The 18,157-nt window shown below is 40.0% G+C and overlaps 1 protein-coding gene and 1 long non-coding RNA gene across 2 annotated transcripts in view; one reads left to right on the top strand and one right to left on the bottom strand.

Annotated features, from left to right (window-relative positions):
* agmo (alkylglycerol monooxygenase) overlaps positions 1-5,967 on the bottom strand; it is a 365,321-nt gene extending 359,354 nt beyond the window's left edge. The window contains exon 1 of the mRNA XM_072575376.1: positions 5,845-5,967. Coding sequence (XP_072431477.1) covers positions 5,845-5,967 — 123 coding nt within the window. The remainder of the gene's footprint in view (positions 1-5,844) is intronic.
* Positions 5,908-14,704, top strand: LOC140480475 (uncharacterized). The gene is made up of 3 exons (XR_011961304.1): positions 5,908-6,020; positions 12,873-12,943; positions 14,477-14,704. It is a non-coding gene; the product is annotated as an uncharacterized lncRNA (long non-coding RNA).
* The last annotated feature ends 3,453 nt before the right edge of the window (positions 14,705-18,157 follow it).

Here is an 18,157-nt window from a genome sequence, read left to right as displayed (position 1 = left end):
GTCACAAAAACAGTGACGACACTTCAGAAGTACTTTGGTGGCTGATAAGTGTTTTGAAACATCCAACAGTTGGTCAGTTATTCATTTGCTTGCTCAATCTCTCTCCTTCTTGATCTCCCTTTAGAAGTCAGAAATCCATCAATCCGAACCTTAAATAAATGCAATGACTCGGCAACTATGGCCTGCTGATGTAAAAGTTTCTGATAATTCACAACTCTCCAGCTGAAACATAAAATTTGCATCTCAGCGCTAAACAGCAAGCCACGGCACCTGAATTGATGATAAACAAGAGGCTGGAAAAATACAGCAAGCCAGGCAACATAAAGAGGTGAAGAAGTCAATGTTTTGGGTATAACCGGACTAGGGTTATACCCAAAACGTTGACTTCTCCACCTCCTGATGCTGCCTGGCTTGCTGTGTTCTTCCAGTCTCCTGTTTGTCTACTTCGGATTCCAGCTGCTGTGGGTTGTTTTTGTCGCCCGCTCCTGAAACGGTGTCCTCTACTTCTAGGCTCTCCAGCAAGAAAAACAGCCTTTCACATCAATCCTGTCGAGCCATGTCAGAGCATCATAGGTTTTAATCATATCATCTTTTATTCTTTTAAGCTCTAGAAAGTACTATTCTATTTTATACTATTAAATTTCCCGTCTTATCCTCAGAAAAATCTAGTGTAACTTCACTGCACCCATCTAAGGCTGGTACATATTTCCTCAGGCATGGGGACCAATATTGCACACAGAATTCAGGTTCAGGCTCACCTCTGTACAATTGCAGCAAAACTATTTACTTTGGTAAAACAAAGAACTGTGGATGCTGAAGATCTGAATCAAAAATAGAAATTGCTGAAGAAACTCAGCAGATCTGGCAGCATCTGTGAAGAGAAAGCAGAGTTAATGTTTCAAGTCCAGTGACCCTTCATCAGAACCTTCTCTCCTCAGGATGGTGCCAGACCTACTGAGTTTCTCCAGCAATTTCTCTTTTTGTCACTCTTTCTTACTCCAATTGCACTACTGTATTCTCTGGAGTTTAGAAGAACAAAAGGTAATCTTAATGAAACATGAAAAGTACTTAGAGGATTTGACAATATAGGTGCTGAGGTGAAACCAGGAGTGGCAGCCAAAGTTGCTTGTTTCTTGTCATTGGGTGAAAACCGAGATGGACAACTCCACTTACTCTGCCATGGGATGCCAATGAATACTGAATCATGCTGTTAGACTTCAAGCAACACCATCATTTATTGCATCACATGTTTCAGCTGCAAGATACAATAATGTACTCAAATTTTACACAATGGCATAAATCACAATGGTTACCATCTTCTAAACCCACCTGCCTCATTTCATTGATGCACACACCAATTTCTGTCAGCTGAAAAAGTACATTCAAGTAAACTTCTCAATGGAATTATTATAGTTCTACCAGATTATTTGCTGGTATGTGCAGAAAATTTCTTCATAGACATTCATGATCATTTGGAACTCCCTACAGGGTTCTGGAGGTTTGGTCACTGAGTGTATTGAAATCAAAGACCAAAAGACTTTTGGACACTAGTGGACTCTAAGGGTATGCCATGAGCAGAAAAGTGGAGTTGATGCAGAAAATTTGGAAAATCTTCCTGAATGGTTGAGGGTTTGAATGAGCCTCCTCCTATTTCTTACATTCTTACGTAGTTTGTTTGCGTTGATCCCTGAATCTCCATAGAAGGCAGTGCAATGTATTGGTTTTCCAATTGCAGTTAAGTTGCTACTCTAATCCAGGAAAATAAAAGAACATCTTTAAGAAAAATGAACAGCAAGCTTCCTTACTTTACAATTGGTTGCATAATCTGGATGTTCGTTTCATTTCCCATTTGACAGAAAAGCTCTGCAGGCATGTGATTTTTTTTATATACAAGGCAACAGTCCTATTTTCGAATGGCCTGAAAATTGATGGATTTGTTGGACAGAGGGACACATACAATAGCAAAAGGCTTGCATTGCCACATTTTGCATTTGACTGTAGTTGTTGAAAGCATTTTCCTAAGAAGTCAACCCCGTGATACCTACATAATACATAAAACAGCAATACTGTATTAGTGGTAGCTGCTTCTATAGCTTTTGATTCGACTTAATTTGCACAAACAAAGAAAATAAGTAGGCATTGAAACCTTCGGTGAACAGTTCGTTAATCTTTGATTCTCAACTGGAACTACGAAAGGTTGGGAAATGTTGTGATTTCAAAGTTAAAAATCACACAACACCAGAGTATAGTCCAACAGGTTTAATTGGAAGCACACTAGCTTTCGGAGCGATGCTCCTTCATCAGATGATTGTGGAGGGCTCGATCGTAACACAGAATTTATAGCAAAACTTTACAGTGTGATGTAACTGAAATTATACATTGAAGAATTGATTGTCTGTTAAGCCTTTCATCTGTTAGAATACAGTGATAGTTTCACTTCTTTCATGTGTAAATCAACAAAACCCTTTTTTTAAAAGCTGCATTCTCGGGTTAGCTGTTAACAATGGTGATAGTTAGACAATATTTTGAAGGTTTTAGCCCCCTGTGTTCTGTCTATGACCTGATGTTTAGATTGTTATCTCACTTTTTAGATTGGAATCAGAGTTTTACATAAATTCATGCAGCTTTTGAGCTCAGAGTTCTACTTGAATGTATGTGGTTTTTGAGCAAAGAACAAAAAAATTCACCACACAAAATATGTGTGCATGTGGGTCTGTGTGTGTGTCTGTCTGGGGTGGGGGTTGAGAGTGTGAGAGAGTGTGTGTGTGTGTGTGTGTGAGAAAGTGTGTGTGCGTGTGTGAGAAAGTGTGTGTGGAGTGTCTTAAGTCTGTGAGGGGGTGCACGTGTGGGGGTATATGTGGGTGTCTGTGTCCGTGTCCTGCAATGGTGATCACCTGTAATGTGACATGAACCCAAGGTCCCGGTTGAGGCCCTCCCTATGGGTACCGAACTTAGCTATCAGACTCTGCTCGGCCACTTTCCTCTGCTGCCTGTTCCGAAGTCCACCTTGGAGGATGGTCACCCGAAGGTCCGAGGCTGAATGTCCTGGACCACTGAAGTGTACCCCAACACGGAGGCATGGTACATTGGGGAAACCAAGCAAAGACTATGACAACGGATGAATGGGCACCGCACAACAATCAACAGACAGGAGGGTTCCCTCCCAGTTGGGGAGCACTTCAGTGGTCCAGGACATTCAGCCTCGGACCTTCGGGTGACCATCCTCCAAGGTGGACTTCGGGACAGGCAGCAGAGGAAAGTGGCCGAGCAGAGGCTGATAGCTAAGTTCGGTACCCATAGGGAGGGCCTAAACCAGAACCTTGGGTTCATGTCACAGGACAGGTGATCACTATTGCACTACACGGACACGGACACGGACACAGACACCCCCTCACAGACTTAAGACACTCCACACACACACACACACACACACACACACACTTTCTCACACTCTCAACCCCCACCCCAGACAGACACACACACAGACCTACATGCACACATATTTTGTGTGGTGAATTTTTTTGTTCTTTGCTCAAAAACCACATACATTCAAGTAGTACTCTGAGCTCAAAAACTGCACGAATTTATGTAAAACTCTGATTCCAATCTAAAAAGTGAGATAACAATCTAAATATCATGGCATAGACAGAGAACACAGGGGGCTAACATCTTCAACATATTGTCTAGTTAACACCATTGTTAACAGCTAACCCGAGAATGCAACTTTTAAAAAAAGGGTTTTATGATTTACACATGAAAGAAGTGAAACTATCACTGTATTCTAACAGATGAAAGGTTTAACAGACAATCAATTCTTCAATGTATAATTCAGTTACATCACACTGCAAATTTTTGCTATAAATTCTGTGTTACGATCGAGCCCTCCACTATCACCTGATGAAGGAGCATCGCTCCAAAAGCTAGTGTGCTTCCAATTAAACCTGTTGGACTATAACCTGGTGTTGTGTGATTTTTAACTTTGTACACCCCAGTCCAACACCGGCATCTCCAAGTTGTGATTTCAGTTTGCATTTGTCTTCAAATTTAGCTTGATCATTTATGCTTAGAGAAGTGTAAACAATGTAACCCAGTTGGCTATTGTGCAATTCTATCCAAAGAAGTTTAAGAATATATTCCACCTCCACTGTGCTGCTCGAATACCAATCACCACTGAGGAAAATCAGTGAAACTTATTTTCAGATTTGCAAACACATTTAGACTTCACATTTTTGTTTACACATATCTCCATCAAGGCTATGGAGGTATATATAAACAAAAATGAAAAGTTTTAAATAAGGTAGAGGGCTGGGGGTCAAAGCTGTGGAGGTATATGTAAACAAAAACATGAAGGTTAAAATTGAGATACTACCTGCTCGAGAGAGAGAGCCAGCATAGGTCAGCAAACCAGCAGACATAAGTAACTAGGCAAAAGTGAGGACTGCAGATACTGGAGATTAGAGTGGTGCTGGAAATGCAGAGCAGGTTAGGCACCATTCGAGGAGCAGGAAAATCAGTGTTTCTGGCAGGAGCCCTTCATCAGGAATGAGGTGATGTTACATGGTTAGAAACAAATCTTAGTAGTGGTGCAGATGTGTGGTAAGATGCATCGGAACATTAAATATAACATTAAAGATTTCCAACAATCTTGTTCATGCTCAGGGAACTGCGAGGTAGAGAATTGGAGGTGGTGATTAGTGAACAATGTTTGTGGCAAAAGACTAAACAATGGATTTGGTCTACTAAATATTTAATTGGAGGCAATTTATGCTCATCCAGCACTGGATGTCAGACGAGCAATTTGATCATTTAGAGACAGTGAAAGAGTCAAAATACATTGTGAGGAAGCTGAGCTGTGTTTTACTAGTGTCCATGTGAAAACTGACAGTCAGGAGCCACTTAAAAGGTGAAAAATAGGACAGGACCAAGGAATAAAAGAAATGGCATGAGAACAGGATGAATAATTATTGCAGATAATTTGCTGGTTAAAAGTAAGCAGATAAAATTGCAAACAGCCAAATGGAAACTCATCCAGCTGAACATTAACCAATAAATATTGCAGCAAAATTTCATGATTAACCACGTGAAAGATTGCAGAGATGGGCAAGGACATATAATTTATGCTTGTCATTGTGAAATGGGAGGTCATTTGTGACTTCATTTCAGTACTGTGATGTGATGAACGCCTGATTTGCAGGGTTCAAATGTAGAGTTCCGAAGCATAGATCTGTTATTGCTACTGCAAACCCCCAGCAATTATACTGTTGTAATAATAATCCAATCTAGAAGTGCACTTGAATGTACTTTCCAGAATACAGAAATTGGGTATGCATCAATGACAGGAGGCAGACGGGTTCAGAAGTTAGTAACCACTGATTTGCAGCTAAAACAAGTGATGCAATAAATTATGATTTCACTTGTGCTCTAACAATATGATTCAGTATTCATTGATATCACATTGCGTTGTCCAACTCTCACTGTGCACCTGTCGCCCAAAGGCAAAGAAACAAGAATGGGAATGGTAAAGTGTCAGATATCACAAGGTATCGGTATCCAGGGGCTTTGATAAAATCATTTTAGCTAGTTCCACATTTTATCATATAAGTTCAACCCCTTACTGACTGGTCACATGTATATACTATCGTGCACTATTACCAGCAGAGTCCGGTATATCTGCCCGGTTATTTAGTTAACCCCAACCCGGATCAGATATCCGGCAAGCTGTATTTAGAAAGGAAATATGTGGCCTTCTGTGGTCCCGGAAGTGCTGTTCATGAAACTTGCTTCGGAATAGGAGTTCCTTAGGCGAAAGCTGACAGCCAGAAGGAGACAAACTGGGCAGCTCACCTGCTGGACATAGTCCTGGACCTCCTCCACTTCTTTGAATGTGGTTTCGCTGGGGGTTAAGGCGTAAAACATCAGCCTGGCCCCCTGCGAAAGGGTGAGGTTGGATTGTAGATGCAGCACCATATTTCAGGGGTGAGAGAGACAAGGCGAGGAAGTCCCGACGGACAGAATTGCTGGTAATGCAGAAATGTTGGTAATGAATCCGGTTCGGGAGGCGAGAAGCAATACCCCGGGAGAAGCGAAGGAGGGAAGTCAAGTCAGGGGAGGAGGAGGCGGGTCGGACTTTGGCTCTTTCTAATCTGTAAACAGGAGAATGAGAGGCCGGGGATACCGGGCCCGCTGAAACACGACGTGCCTGGACTCGTCTCCAAGCGAGTAAACACAAGTTGCACCACAATCAGGAGTAAACATGAGTTACATTTAACCACGATAATTAACAACTTGCTAAAGATGTATGCCCGTTCCTTCAAAGCATTGTTTGAGTTTCTGTTAACTGACTAATGGTTTGTTTACAGGCACCTTTTCAATTTAAGAATTCGCATTCTCTCACCGGGCAAGATGCAAATTCATTTACAAGGATAATACCAGAACTGAAGGTCATTACAGCCTCCAGCTCTCGATAGAGGACAGAGCTGTGTAGAGCCCGAATAAAAGGTTTCCTTTTACTTTGTGGGAAAATCCAAAAAAGAACCATAAATATGGTCACTCAGTAATCAAGGTGAAAATTCAGAAGTAGTTTCTTTAACCAGGGAGTGGTTAGAACGTGAAGCTTACTAGCATCGAGTAGTTAAGGGAGAACGGAATGACATATATTGGGGTTTGGGTGCTTGAAGTGTAAATGCCAGTGTGAAGGTCAGCTGGATCAAATGGCCAGTCTTTGTGTTGTAAATTCTTTGTAACACATTTATCTTAAATTAAGGCAGTAAATTCATTCCACTTGTTTTCTTTGGGGGTTTGAACATGTTACCAATATTCACATATGTTAACCTGTGCCATCCTCACTTTAAGTCAGAACGTGGAATTCTCACTCCCATTCCAGAGTCTTAAGCAGTTCATCTAGGCTGGCACTTATGTAAAGAATTGAAGGAATGCTCCAGTGTCTTTTATTAGACTGCTTAACTCACGTAAATAACGTAACCAGCAGAAATTTCCTCCAATCAAACATCAAGGAGAGTGAAGCCACTGTGTGAAGCCATTGGAACTACACAATGAGATGTTGTTCCTTGACTCCCAATGCCCAGACTGGATCCATCGTTGGGAATTGTAAGCAGGAATCCTCTATTTTACTTCTGAACTACTGAATCCATAGCCCTCCCAGACAATTATCCGAGGTTGAGCCAAACTCTTCACATTCATTGCTAACAACTTAACAAGTGATCCGGAGATGAACTTCTGACCATTCTTGTCATCAATGCAACCATCTATTTCCACCTCTGTAATCATTGCCCAATATCACCCCTACCCCAGCTAGTCTGCTAGAGCTTTCATTTATACCTTTAACATTTCTGGATTTGCCTATTTTAACACACTTGGGTCAATTTCCAACATTTTACACCTTATGAGATTGACACTGCTGCCTACTTCCTTTCCTGCATAAAAAGCAGTCAATCATGATGCCTGCGTTTGCTGACTAATACTGGGTCATGTTTTAGGAATGCCCCTATTTTGAAGTTCCATTCTTGTTTTCAAGTCCCTCCGTAATCTCGCCTCTCCCTGTCTTTGTAATTTACTCCAGCCCAACAAGCCTCCAAACGTTCTGCAATCCTCTTATTCTGATCTCTGAAACTAACCCAATTCTAGTTGCTTCAATATGGATGCTATTCCTTCAGCCTGCAATGCCTTAAGCTCTGGAATTCTGTCTTTATTTATCTCCCATTATTTATTCTCCCTTAGTTCACTCCTTAAAACCCGCCTATTGAATCAAGCTGTTGGTCATTTCTTATGTGATGTAATGTCAACTTCTCCTTTCTAATACTGTTATAAAATACCTTAAAATATTTTATTGCATTTAGGGTGCTAAATATATGCAAATGTTTTTTAAGAGATGATGTTTTCAGCTAGGATGGTGGTTAAGTCAGCTTGGACAGTACACATAAGTTTATCAATAGCAGTTTGCTATAGATTCTCAGATTCTTGTTTACCAAAGGGCAAATTTACAAAGAGTAAATTCAGTGTCAGTCAAGTCCACCCTGCAAGACTGCGTTATGTAATGAAAGGAACTGTGACAAAATTAAACTGCCAAAAGTGCCAGTTACAGAGTGATGTTCAAGTTGGTTACTACACAATCTGTGTAGTATATCAAAAATCAAAAAGTGGAAGCTGTGGTGATGTGTATATCACCATAAACACAGGCTTCTTAAAACAGATAAGAACTTGTCTTTTAAAATCAAGGGAATGTGACAAAAACACACTTTTGCCAGTGAAGTATCATGAGATAGACCATAATCGCAGCAGCAGGGAAAGTAGAGAGAGAGAGAGAGAAAGAGAAAAAGGTGTTCAATAAGCCTCGTTCTTAGCTTGCTATAATCAACCAGGGCCACTCGTGCTGTTTAGCAGAAACAAAGATTGGCTATTGGCACTCTCCTCCCTCTTTCACATCTATAAGCCACCTTTTAAAAACACACAATCTCTGATAGATCAATTGTGGAAGCCATCACAGCTGATGAGATACCTATGCCGTTCCAAAGTCTTCATTTCAGATAACATAATATCTCAACAATGGGCTTACATCAAACTGAGAATAATTATTAATTAGTTCTTATAAGTCCTGCTTTTAATCTTCATCTATAATTAATTTTTGAACATGTGTGTCTCTATGGCGTATTTTCTTTTGTGACTTACGCAGCAAGCATATAAAACAAGCTAATCATTCCTTTTAAGTACCAAAGGCTTTACTGCATAGTTGTTTAAAATGGATTCACTCCAAAGGTAAGAAATCCACACATCCACATATCAATACATTGATCACAAATAACTTTAAGGAAATTCCTTAAAACTGTCCATAACAATATTCCATCAAAAAGCTTTCAACATTTTTGACACTGCCATGAAGTCCCACTTTATGACTCTATGACTTTAATTTTCTCAGATCTAAAGTTAATGATTGCAGTTCCTCCAATCCCTTCATAAATGTAAACACTCTTATCCTTGGTCTCGTTCTGGGAATCTCTTTTGTAACTCCCAAAGGCCTTGACATTATTCCAAACGTGTGGTGCCCAGTATAGCATATGATATTCCAGGACAGACCAAACGGAGTGTTTTATAGAGAGTTAACAATACTTTATAGTTTTTATACTTTATTCCTCAATTGATAAAATCAAACTTCTAAAAAGCCAATTTAACAGTCTTCAAAGATTAAAATATATAAAATCCCTTGTATATTAGATTACCTACAGTGTGGAAACAGGCCCTTTGGCCCAACCAGTCCACACCAACCCTCTGAAGAGTAACCCACCCAGACCCATTATTTCCCTCTGAATAATGCATCCAACACTATGGGCAATTTAGCATGGCCAATTCGTCTAAACTGCACATTTTTGGACTGTGGGAGGAAACCGGAGGACCCGGAGAAAACCCATGCAGACACGGGGAGAATGTGCAAACTCCACACAGACAGTCGCCCAAGGCAGAAATCGAACTTGGGACCCCAATGCTGTGAGGCAACGCTGCTAACCACTGAGCCACCATGTTTGGTATGTGGGATTAGTGCTTACTAGCTGAAGCTCAACTGGCTTTATCATTGGAAAATGCACCAAGTGGAGCATATGAGTTACAAGGTATTCCAATGGAAGTGGACACCTGCGCCAGTTTGACTGAACTTGGGGAACGCCACTTAAGTGAATGCAATTGCATAGCCTCACTCAGGACTTATTCTGAACAGAAGGACTCCAGGTCAACCCTCAGCAAAACCCCAAAACAAAGCTAAGCCTTGGCTAAACAGTTAAAAGTTTTCTCATGATCTGGATTGGAAAGCCATTGGAGTTGCTGCCGGTAGATGGACTCGAGATAGAAAAAGGGTTCCATTTGTTTGAGGATCTTTGGTGAATCTCTGCACTGCATCTTGTAGATAGTACACACGACTGCTACTGAGCGTTGGTTGTGGAGAGAGTTGCTGCTTGTGGCTGTGGTGCCAATCAAGCAGGTTACTTTGTCCTGGATGGTGTCAAGCTTCTTGAATGTTGCTGGGGCTACATCATCCAGGCAAGTGGGGATTATTTCATTATACTCCTGACTTGTGCTTTGTGGATGGTGGACAGGCTTTTGGAAGTCAGGAGGTGAGTTACTCACTGTGATATTCCTTGCCTCTGACCTGCTATTGTAACCACTGCATTTATATGGTGAATAAAGCTGAGTTTCTGATTAATGATTACTCTCAGGATGTTGCTTGTAGGGGATTCAGTGATGGTAACACCATTGAATGTCAAAAGGCAGTTCTATTCCATCACCCTCTTTATAATTTAGGATCTAATGTCACTGTTCTTATTTCCTAGTAAAAAAACACTATCACTACAATTCTCTATGGTATATTTTATCTATCGTGTTTCTGCCCATTTCACCGGACCTAATACTTTTTAACTTAGGAAACATTGAAGAACAATGTACCAACATTTCGAAATTTAATAATAATTGGCAAGCTTTGAGACTCTAATCTGTATACACAAATACTGATCATGAATGTATAATGAAAAGAGTAGCAGACTTAATACTGTCAGTTAGGGTACATCACTACATATTGTCCTCCTGTTGGTAAAAAAAACTGATCACCATTACCTTTGCTTTCTGTCCTTGGCTAATTTCAAATCCACGTTGCCTCTGCTTCTAAAATTCCATTAGCTTCAATTTTACAAACAATCTTTTATGTGGTACTTTGTTAAAAGCTATTTAAAAGCTCAAATGAACAACAGCATTCTTAGCAATCCTCTTATTACTTCATCAAAAAACTCAATCAAGTCAGTAACAAATCGGTGCAGTCTTTCATTTAGAACACTTCTTCTTTGGACAGAGTCGTGATGTTCGGAATCCTCCAGGCTTCTGCCCTAACCTCACATCCAAGTAGAATGAGAAAGCTGTGACTTGAAACCTCGCAATTCCCAGCATTATTTCCCTCGGTAACTAATTATGCATCTTATTCAGGTCATGTTAATGTTAAAAGCCTAATGCTCAATTGCTTATCAGGTTTGTTTAACTCCATGGATTAGTTTATTTAAATCAGTAAGTGCAGTATAAGTTATGAAGCACACTGATTCTGTGGCGTGTGAATCTTGAAAACCCACAGCAGGCTAATAACTAGGCAGAATCACAACATTATAGACACACACAGTTATGGAGTCCTTAAACTTGAACTCTATTAAAGCCAATGCATATATATATAACATTGAACAGCTGAATTTCCATGATGAGTACAACCAACTTATTTAATCCTGTTTTTGTTCTTTCCAACAACATTGGCAGTAACCATGAAGATAAATGCAACATACTCATTTAGTACCTCATTATGTCTCCTGCCTCCACCAGAATACATTGTTTTTAGTCCTTAATTGTTATATCTTTCCTTAAGTTATCCTTTTGCTTTTCCTAATTTTATGCATTATACATGTGACAAATTCTAGTAGCCACTGCACAATGTCAGAGTTATCCAACGCAATTTCAATGTGTTCCTACAGTTCACCTGGATATTGGACAGAAAGAAAGTTCACTCCATAATATAAGAAGAGTAGCATCTATTTACAAAAGCAGTCAATGATACTGAAGCCAAGAAAGTATCTAGGAACATTACAAAAACAATACAGTGGGATGGATGTGCAGAAAGGGGAACTATGGCCCAGCATTTCATGTTGAGTAGATAATATCGAAAAACAGGTCCTTTGGCCCAACAAATCCACACCGACCCTCCGAAGAGCAACTCACCCCGACCCATTCCCCTACATTTACCCCTTCACCTAACACTACGGGCAATTTAGCACGGCCAATTCACCTAATCTGCACATTTTTGGACTGTGGGAGGAAACCTGAGCACCCGGAGGATACCCACGCAGACACTGGGAGAATGTTTCTGAGAAAGCCAAACTAGTGTACAGGTCCAAGTAGATTTAAATCAAAGAAGTAGGAATTAGTTCTCCCAAGGTTATCCAAAGTGTTGAATTTGGAACCACCCTGTTTTCTTTCTCCATGTGTTCAAATCTCAGGTTATTACATCTATGATGGATTTTCACTAAGCTTTGACCTTGAGATAAATGACCCATCAAGGTTTAGCATTTTCTGTTCTAAGGAGGCGGGGGGGGGGGGTCAATGGACCTGAAACATCAACTTTGATTTCTCTTCACAGATGTTGCCAGACATGCTGAGCTTCCCTAACAGCTTCTTTTGTTTAGCATGTTCTGGAGTGCAACTATCCTTTATTATAACATCAGTTTGATCTGGATCTGTCTGAAGGGTCTTTCATGTTCAAACACAAAGCAAGTAGCATGTGGTCTAATCAGTCAATCAGATCAAATCATTCTCACAAACAACAAAACAGGAAGCAATAAGTAGGGGCTATAAGTCATATTTAAATTTTGATCTGGAATATAAATAAGTATGGAGGCATATAAATGAAAAACTTGGATAGCAAAACAGAAGCTTTTAAACGATAACAAGGTTTTCTCTTCTGTATATTTTTACAATGGAATGCGACTTCATACTTAGAAATTACATTTTTCAGTGTCAGAACATGTAACGACAGTATAGTCTTATTTTCTGTATATTTGATCGTGAACTAAAATGGCAAAAATGACTTTTAAAAACCAAGGACTGTAGAAAAGATTATTGCACTTTTTAAAAACAAGTTATTTTAGACTCAATGCATGTGCTGTTAACACTGCTGTTTATTCAAGCAGTGGGGAAAGTCGAGTCTTAGATGGTCTGGAGCCAAGAGTGTGTATAAGTGGATATTTGGCAGGCAATACGTAGCTGATTAGTCTGGGGATTGGTGACAAGTTTTAAATGCCAAAGGCTTTCTGCCTGCTAACAGGCACTGTGTAAATATTTAGGAGAAGCCAGTGGACCACTGGAAAGGAAGGAGCTGTGCTTCCCTCTGCAGTGAAAACATCTCAAACCAGAGGTTAGCCATTTTATTTTTCCTCATAGGTCGCTGTAAACTGTGGCTGTAAAACAACAAATCTGAGATGTTGCAAGTGTGAGACACTCATCCTGTGCCCCATGCGATCAAGTGAAGGAAGTAAGACTGTAGAATAACTGGATATGACAAGCAGGAAAGGATTATCTTAACGTACAGGGACCATTCAAAGCCTTTCCATAGAGTCTTGGAGTTATACAGCACAGAAACAGACCATTCAGATCCAAAAGGATCCACTCCGACCAGGTCTCCTAAACTGATCAAGTTCGATTTGCCAAATCCCACTAAGTCATTCCTATTCATGTATTCCTCCAGATGCCTTTTAAATACTATAATTGTAATTGGCCTTGCCACTTCCTCTAGCAGCTCGTTCCATACATGCACCACACTCAGGATGAAAATGTTGGCGCTCCGGTCCCATTTAAATCTTTCCCCTTTCACCTATCCTGGGAAAAAGATATTGGCTATTCACCCAATCCATGCCCCTCATGATTTTATAAACCCCTATAAGTTCACGCCTCAAACTTTCCAATATCGGCAACGTTCTTGTCAATATTTTCTGACCTCTTTCAAGTTTAACAACATCTTTCCAATAGCATGCTTTGAAGATGCCAGTGTTGGGTGGACAAAGTTGCGTGATTTTTAACTTTCCAACATCAGGGAGACCATAACTGAGTGCAGTATTCTAAAAGTGGCGTAACCAATGACCTGGTCAGCCATGACATGACCTCCCAACTCCTACACTCAATGCACTGATCAATGAAGGAATGTCTTTCCCTCCAGTCAATGCATTTTTTTTTAATGTATCGGTCTGCATGTCTGGCTGTATATGCGGCTAGTGGCATTTTTAGAAGTGGAGGGTTAGAGTTTTAATTAGTAGAGTTATATCTCATGGTTCATAATTGTTTTTCTGTAGCTAAAACCTATTTCTCTGTAATAAATAGTAACTCTTGTTAAGTACAGAAAACTGATGCATGCTTTGTGTTAACCTGGGCCTAACAGACAGGCACATTGGAGAATTTTGCATACTTTTAATCAAAATCTTTAACTTTTCATAATGATGCCTTTTTCCCCATAAGCTTTGATTATTCTACTGATTAACAATCTATCGTAGCCTAACAACTCTACAAATGCTGATTAGCTCCTCCCAGTAACAGTTCTTTATATACCAATGGGCAGAGCTAATTCAGTGTTTGATAAACTCTTTCAAGTACTAACAGACTTATATGACAAAAATCAAATAAATTGTAACAGCTCCAGAGAAGTAAAAGCAAGGGGAAACAATGGAACAAAAGGAAGATTGCAATGAAAAAGGAGAATATTATCTCGCAATGGGATGAACACATCATCTCAAACTCCAGGGTAATGATGGACATTGTTTCCAATATTATCCTCTAGCTCTTAATGGATAAACCAACAGATGTTAATATTTAATTGTAGTATGAGGAATAAAGAGACTGTAATGTGAATATAATTTGTATATTCAATCACTTAATTAAATAAATAATTTTATTCCAGCAGGACAATTAAAATGTTTGTAGTACAGAACAATTCGCTGATGAATTGGAAGGAACACAACATCAAATCTTGGAAGCGTCTCCCTTTTCACCAGAAAAAAGAAAAATAAAACTAATGAAAAAAAGTCATGGTTGTTTTTCGAACTAGAACATGTTGATTTTTTTCTTGGCCCGTAACAGAATTTGCCATGTCAGTATTTGTAATAAATACTTTATGATCTACAGCCAATAGGGTTACCATGGTATTTTGGATCAACTAAACAACTCTAAGTTTAGATTTATTTTTCAATTTCACCTTCGCTTGTTGTTCAGAATCCCATTTTGCAAAAGCTGGCTGAACAATCCAGTTTTCCTTTTTTTTAAGCGATGCCTGTTATCTTCATCCAGATATCTATAATTCACAACTGCGCTTTCAAAAAAATAGAAGCAAACCAAAATATGCTTTGACATGAACAGGAAATTCATTAATGCACACTGTATTTTAGCCACTAATATTTATCGCTTCTCATTATAACATGAGATTCCCTGGTTATTATAACATTGGCTGTTTGTGGAACATGCCTGTGCGCAAATTGTGCAATGCTTCTTTCATTGCAACAGCGACTACACATCAAAACATTGACCACAAAGCACTTTGGTCATGGAAGGTACTATATGAATGCAAATTGTCCTGCACTACATTTTTCTTCTTAATTTCATTTATTTTAAGCAAGACATTTTAACAGAATGCATTGTCTGCCAACAGGAGTAATTGATCTGAACAACTTCGACCTGTACACTGGTGTGATTATCCAAAGAGACAGTGTAGGCTGAACAGAGGAAACAATGTAACAATTCTTTTTCCTTATTCTTTCAATAATCCACCCTTGAATTGGAATACTTCCCTGTCAGCCTGCCGCTCCACATTGGAGCCTGTTCAATATTTGATCATATTTATCGCAGCAAGACAAAACAAGTTTGATTGATGGGAGACTTTCAGTTCACGAGTGAGCCAATGTATTGTCTTCAATTTGCATGGTTACAATTTTAGTTTAGTTACTCCTCAAAATAATTTCTATTCATGCATTATGTGCATCACTTTGATGGATAACAAATGTCTTTAGATTCCTGTATTATAACTTGAGCAGTTGAAGGCAAAATGCCTTTTCCATTTTATCATTATTTGCAAAGCTCTAATGTAGTCTGCATCTATTTTAATAATTTGTTATTGAGATTCTGTATCATGCTTTAAAACTGTGGGACAAAACAATACAATTTTTCCTGCTTATGAACACGTACATAATTTCAAATTACTGTCGTGTTGGGGTTTCCTAGACTGCATATTAATTTTCTGTCAACAGTGACTACACCTCAAAAATACTTCATGATAAAATACTTTGGGACTTTGAGCTTAAGGAAAAGCCTAAACAAATGCAAGTATTTATCTCACTTCTTTTGTCAGTCTTAAAGTGAATCAGGCTCTGCTGAAGAATAGGGAGACTAACAAGCACTGATCTTCCACCAGTTATTACCAATTGCTACCACAAAAGAGGCCAATGATGGTGGTAGCCAGCCAGAGACTTTGACCCGATTCTGGGCCACTCACCCGACGACAGATTAAGAATCAAGTCAAGATGGTGCAGAGTCAGCTGGCGAGGCTGACCTACTGGAATTCCCAGATGTGTTGATGGAGATTTACCCTTGAGCTGACCTCACCTGATCTGACCTGACCCTGCAGCGTCCCACCTGCATGGCCTTACCCTGCCGAGACCAGGTGTTGTCCAGTACCAATGCAGTAAGCATTTTATGACTCGACTCTTTTTCAATAATGTGACGCCAAGGCCAGAGAAATGTATTTGTAGTTGTTTCCTCTTGGACTTGATGCTGCTATTTTTTAAACTCAATAAACAGAGTGGTACACCTGCTCTAATGAATGTAAATCATCAGTTCGCAGCAGAAACTGCAAAATCTCTGCACAATCATCACCAGCGCTGTCTTTGCAAACATCTGCAAGTCTATAGGCAGGATAGGCATAGCAATATAAATGTCATCTCCCAGGCCAATATTTTCAGTACCAAGGCGCTGGTCATGCACACCAACTGAAATGGGTGGGCTATATTGTCTGCATGCTTGTTACAGCACTCCCTGAGCAAATGCTGTACTCCCTTCTGCAACGATAAGCGATCGCTAGGAGGGCAGAGGAAACACTTCAATTACACCTTGAAAGCCTCTGAACAAAAGCAACATCACTACCGACACATGCGAATCACTTGCTCTGGAAAGCACAAACTGGAGGAAATGCATCTGCAAAGGCACAACCACTTTGAGTGTCACCAAGTGGAGTGTGTGGAGGACAAGTACAAGCAGAGGTAACAGTGCTCCACCCACTTACTCCTCAAACACCATGTGTCCTACCTGTGGCTCCGTCTGAGACCCCAGCACTGAAACATTTAGCCACTGCAGAACACCATCTCTCACACACATACCCCACCCCACCCCACCCCCCACAACCACCACCGAGTAGATGCAACTCATCCCCAATCCTGAGAGGCTGCCAATGAAGAAGAAAGTGAAACAATATCCATTTGAGTCGACCCGCAGAGTATAATGCACATTTCAATAATTTTACAGACAATATATGTATAATGAGAATTATGGGTCTGTTTAATTGCACTTTTTAAATTACAAAAGCAGCAAAGTGTTTTCTTGCCAAATAACAATTCAACAAGATTTCGTTCTGAGAGTTTACAATTCATTCGAGGTACACTTAGCCATAGTCTTTCTGTGGGGATTTGTGCCGGAAATTTCTGTCAACCATCTAAATAATGCTTCAACTGCCATCGGGTATCTAGGATCTTAAAGAAGACGCAACAATTGTTTACCTCCTTAACTAATTGGGATAAAAAAAATTATTGGAGGGAATCCTGAACCAAAAATCTTGCATTGAAGATTAGAATTGTGAATTTAATCTGACTTGGAAAGCACACAAAAGAGAGAAAAATTGGATTAAGAGAGAGAAATAGAAACGACATGAAAAGTTAGATAAAACAAAGGACCGTGGATGATAGAAATCTGCAGCAAACATAAGCCGCCATTCTGTCACCTCTAGCAGATTGCTGCCACCAGTCACATATTGCCCTCCCATCACTTGTCAGCATCTGCAGGGTCCATTTCCTCTGGGACACCCTGGTCCACTGTATTCTACTCCCACTACATCTCCAAATCCCGTGGCACCTTATCATGCAATCACAGAAAGTCCAACACTTGCCAGATTACCTTCTCACTATCCAGGGCCTCAGACACAACTTCCAGGTGAATCAGTGATTTACCCGCATTTCACTCAATCTTTTGGAGATGCTGGTGTTGGACTGGGGTGTACAAAATTAGAAAATCACACAACACCAGGTTATAGTCCAACAGGTTTAATTGGAAGCACACTAGCTTTCGGAGCGCTACTCCTTCATCAAGTGGTTGTGGAGTACACAAGTGTAAGGCACAGAATTTATAGCTATAATTTTGCTATAAACCTGTTGGACTATAACCTGGTGTTGTGTGACTTTTAACTTCACTCAATCTAGTCTACTGTATTAGCTGCTGACAATGTGGTCTCCTCTACACTGGAGAGTCTAAACATAGACTTAGATTCTGCCTGTAAAAATGACCCGTAAGTTTCCAGTTGCCTGCCACTCACCACACAACTGTG

This window comes from Chiloscyllium punctatum, chromosome 8 (assembly GCF_047496795.1).
Source record: "Chiloscyllium punctatum isolate Juve2018m chromosome 8, sChiPun1.3, whole genome shotgun sequence".
In the NCBI taxonomy this organism is placed as follows: Eukaryota; Metazoa; Chordata; class Chondrichthyes; order Orectolobiformes; family Hemiscylliidae; genus Chiloscyllium; species Chiloscyllium punctatum.
Note: the sequence above shows the minus strand (reverse complement) of the source record. Positions and strands in the feature narration are given on the sequence as shown.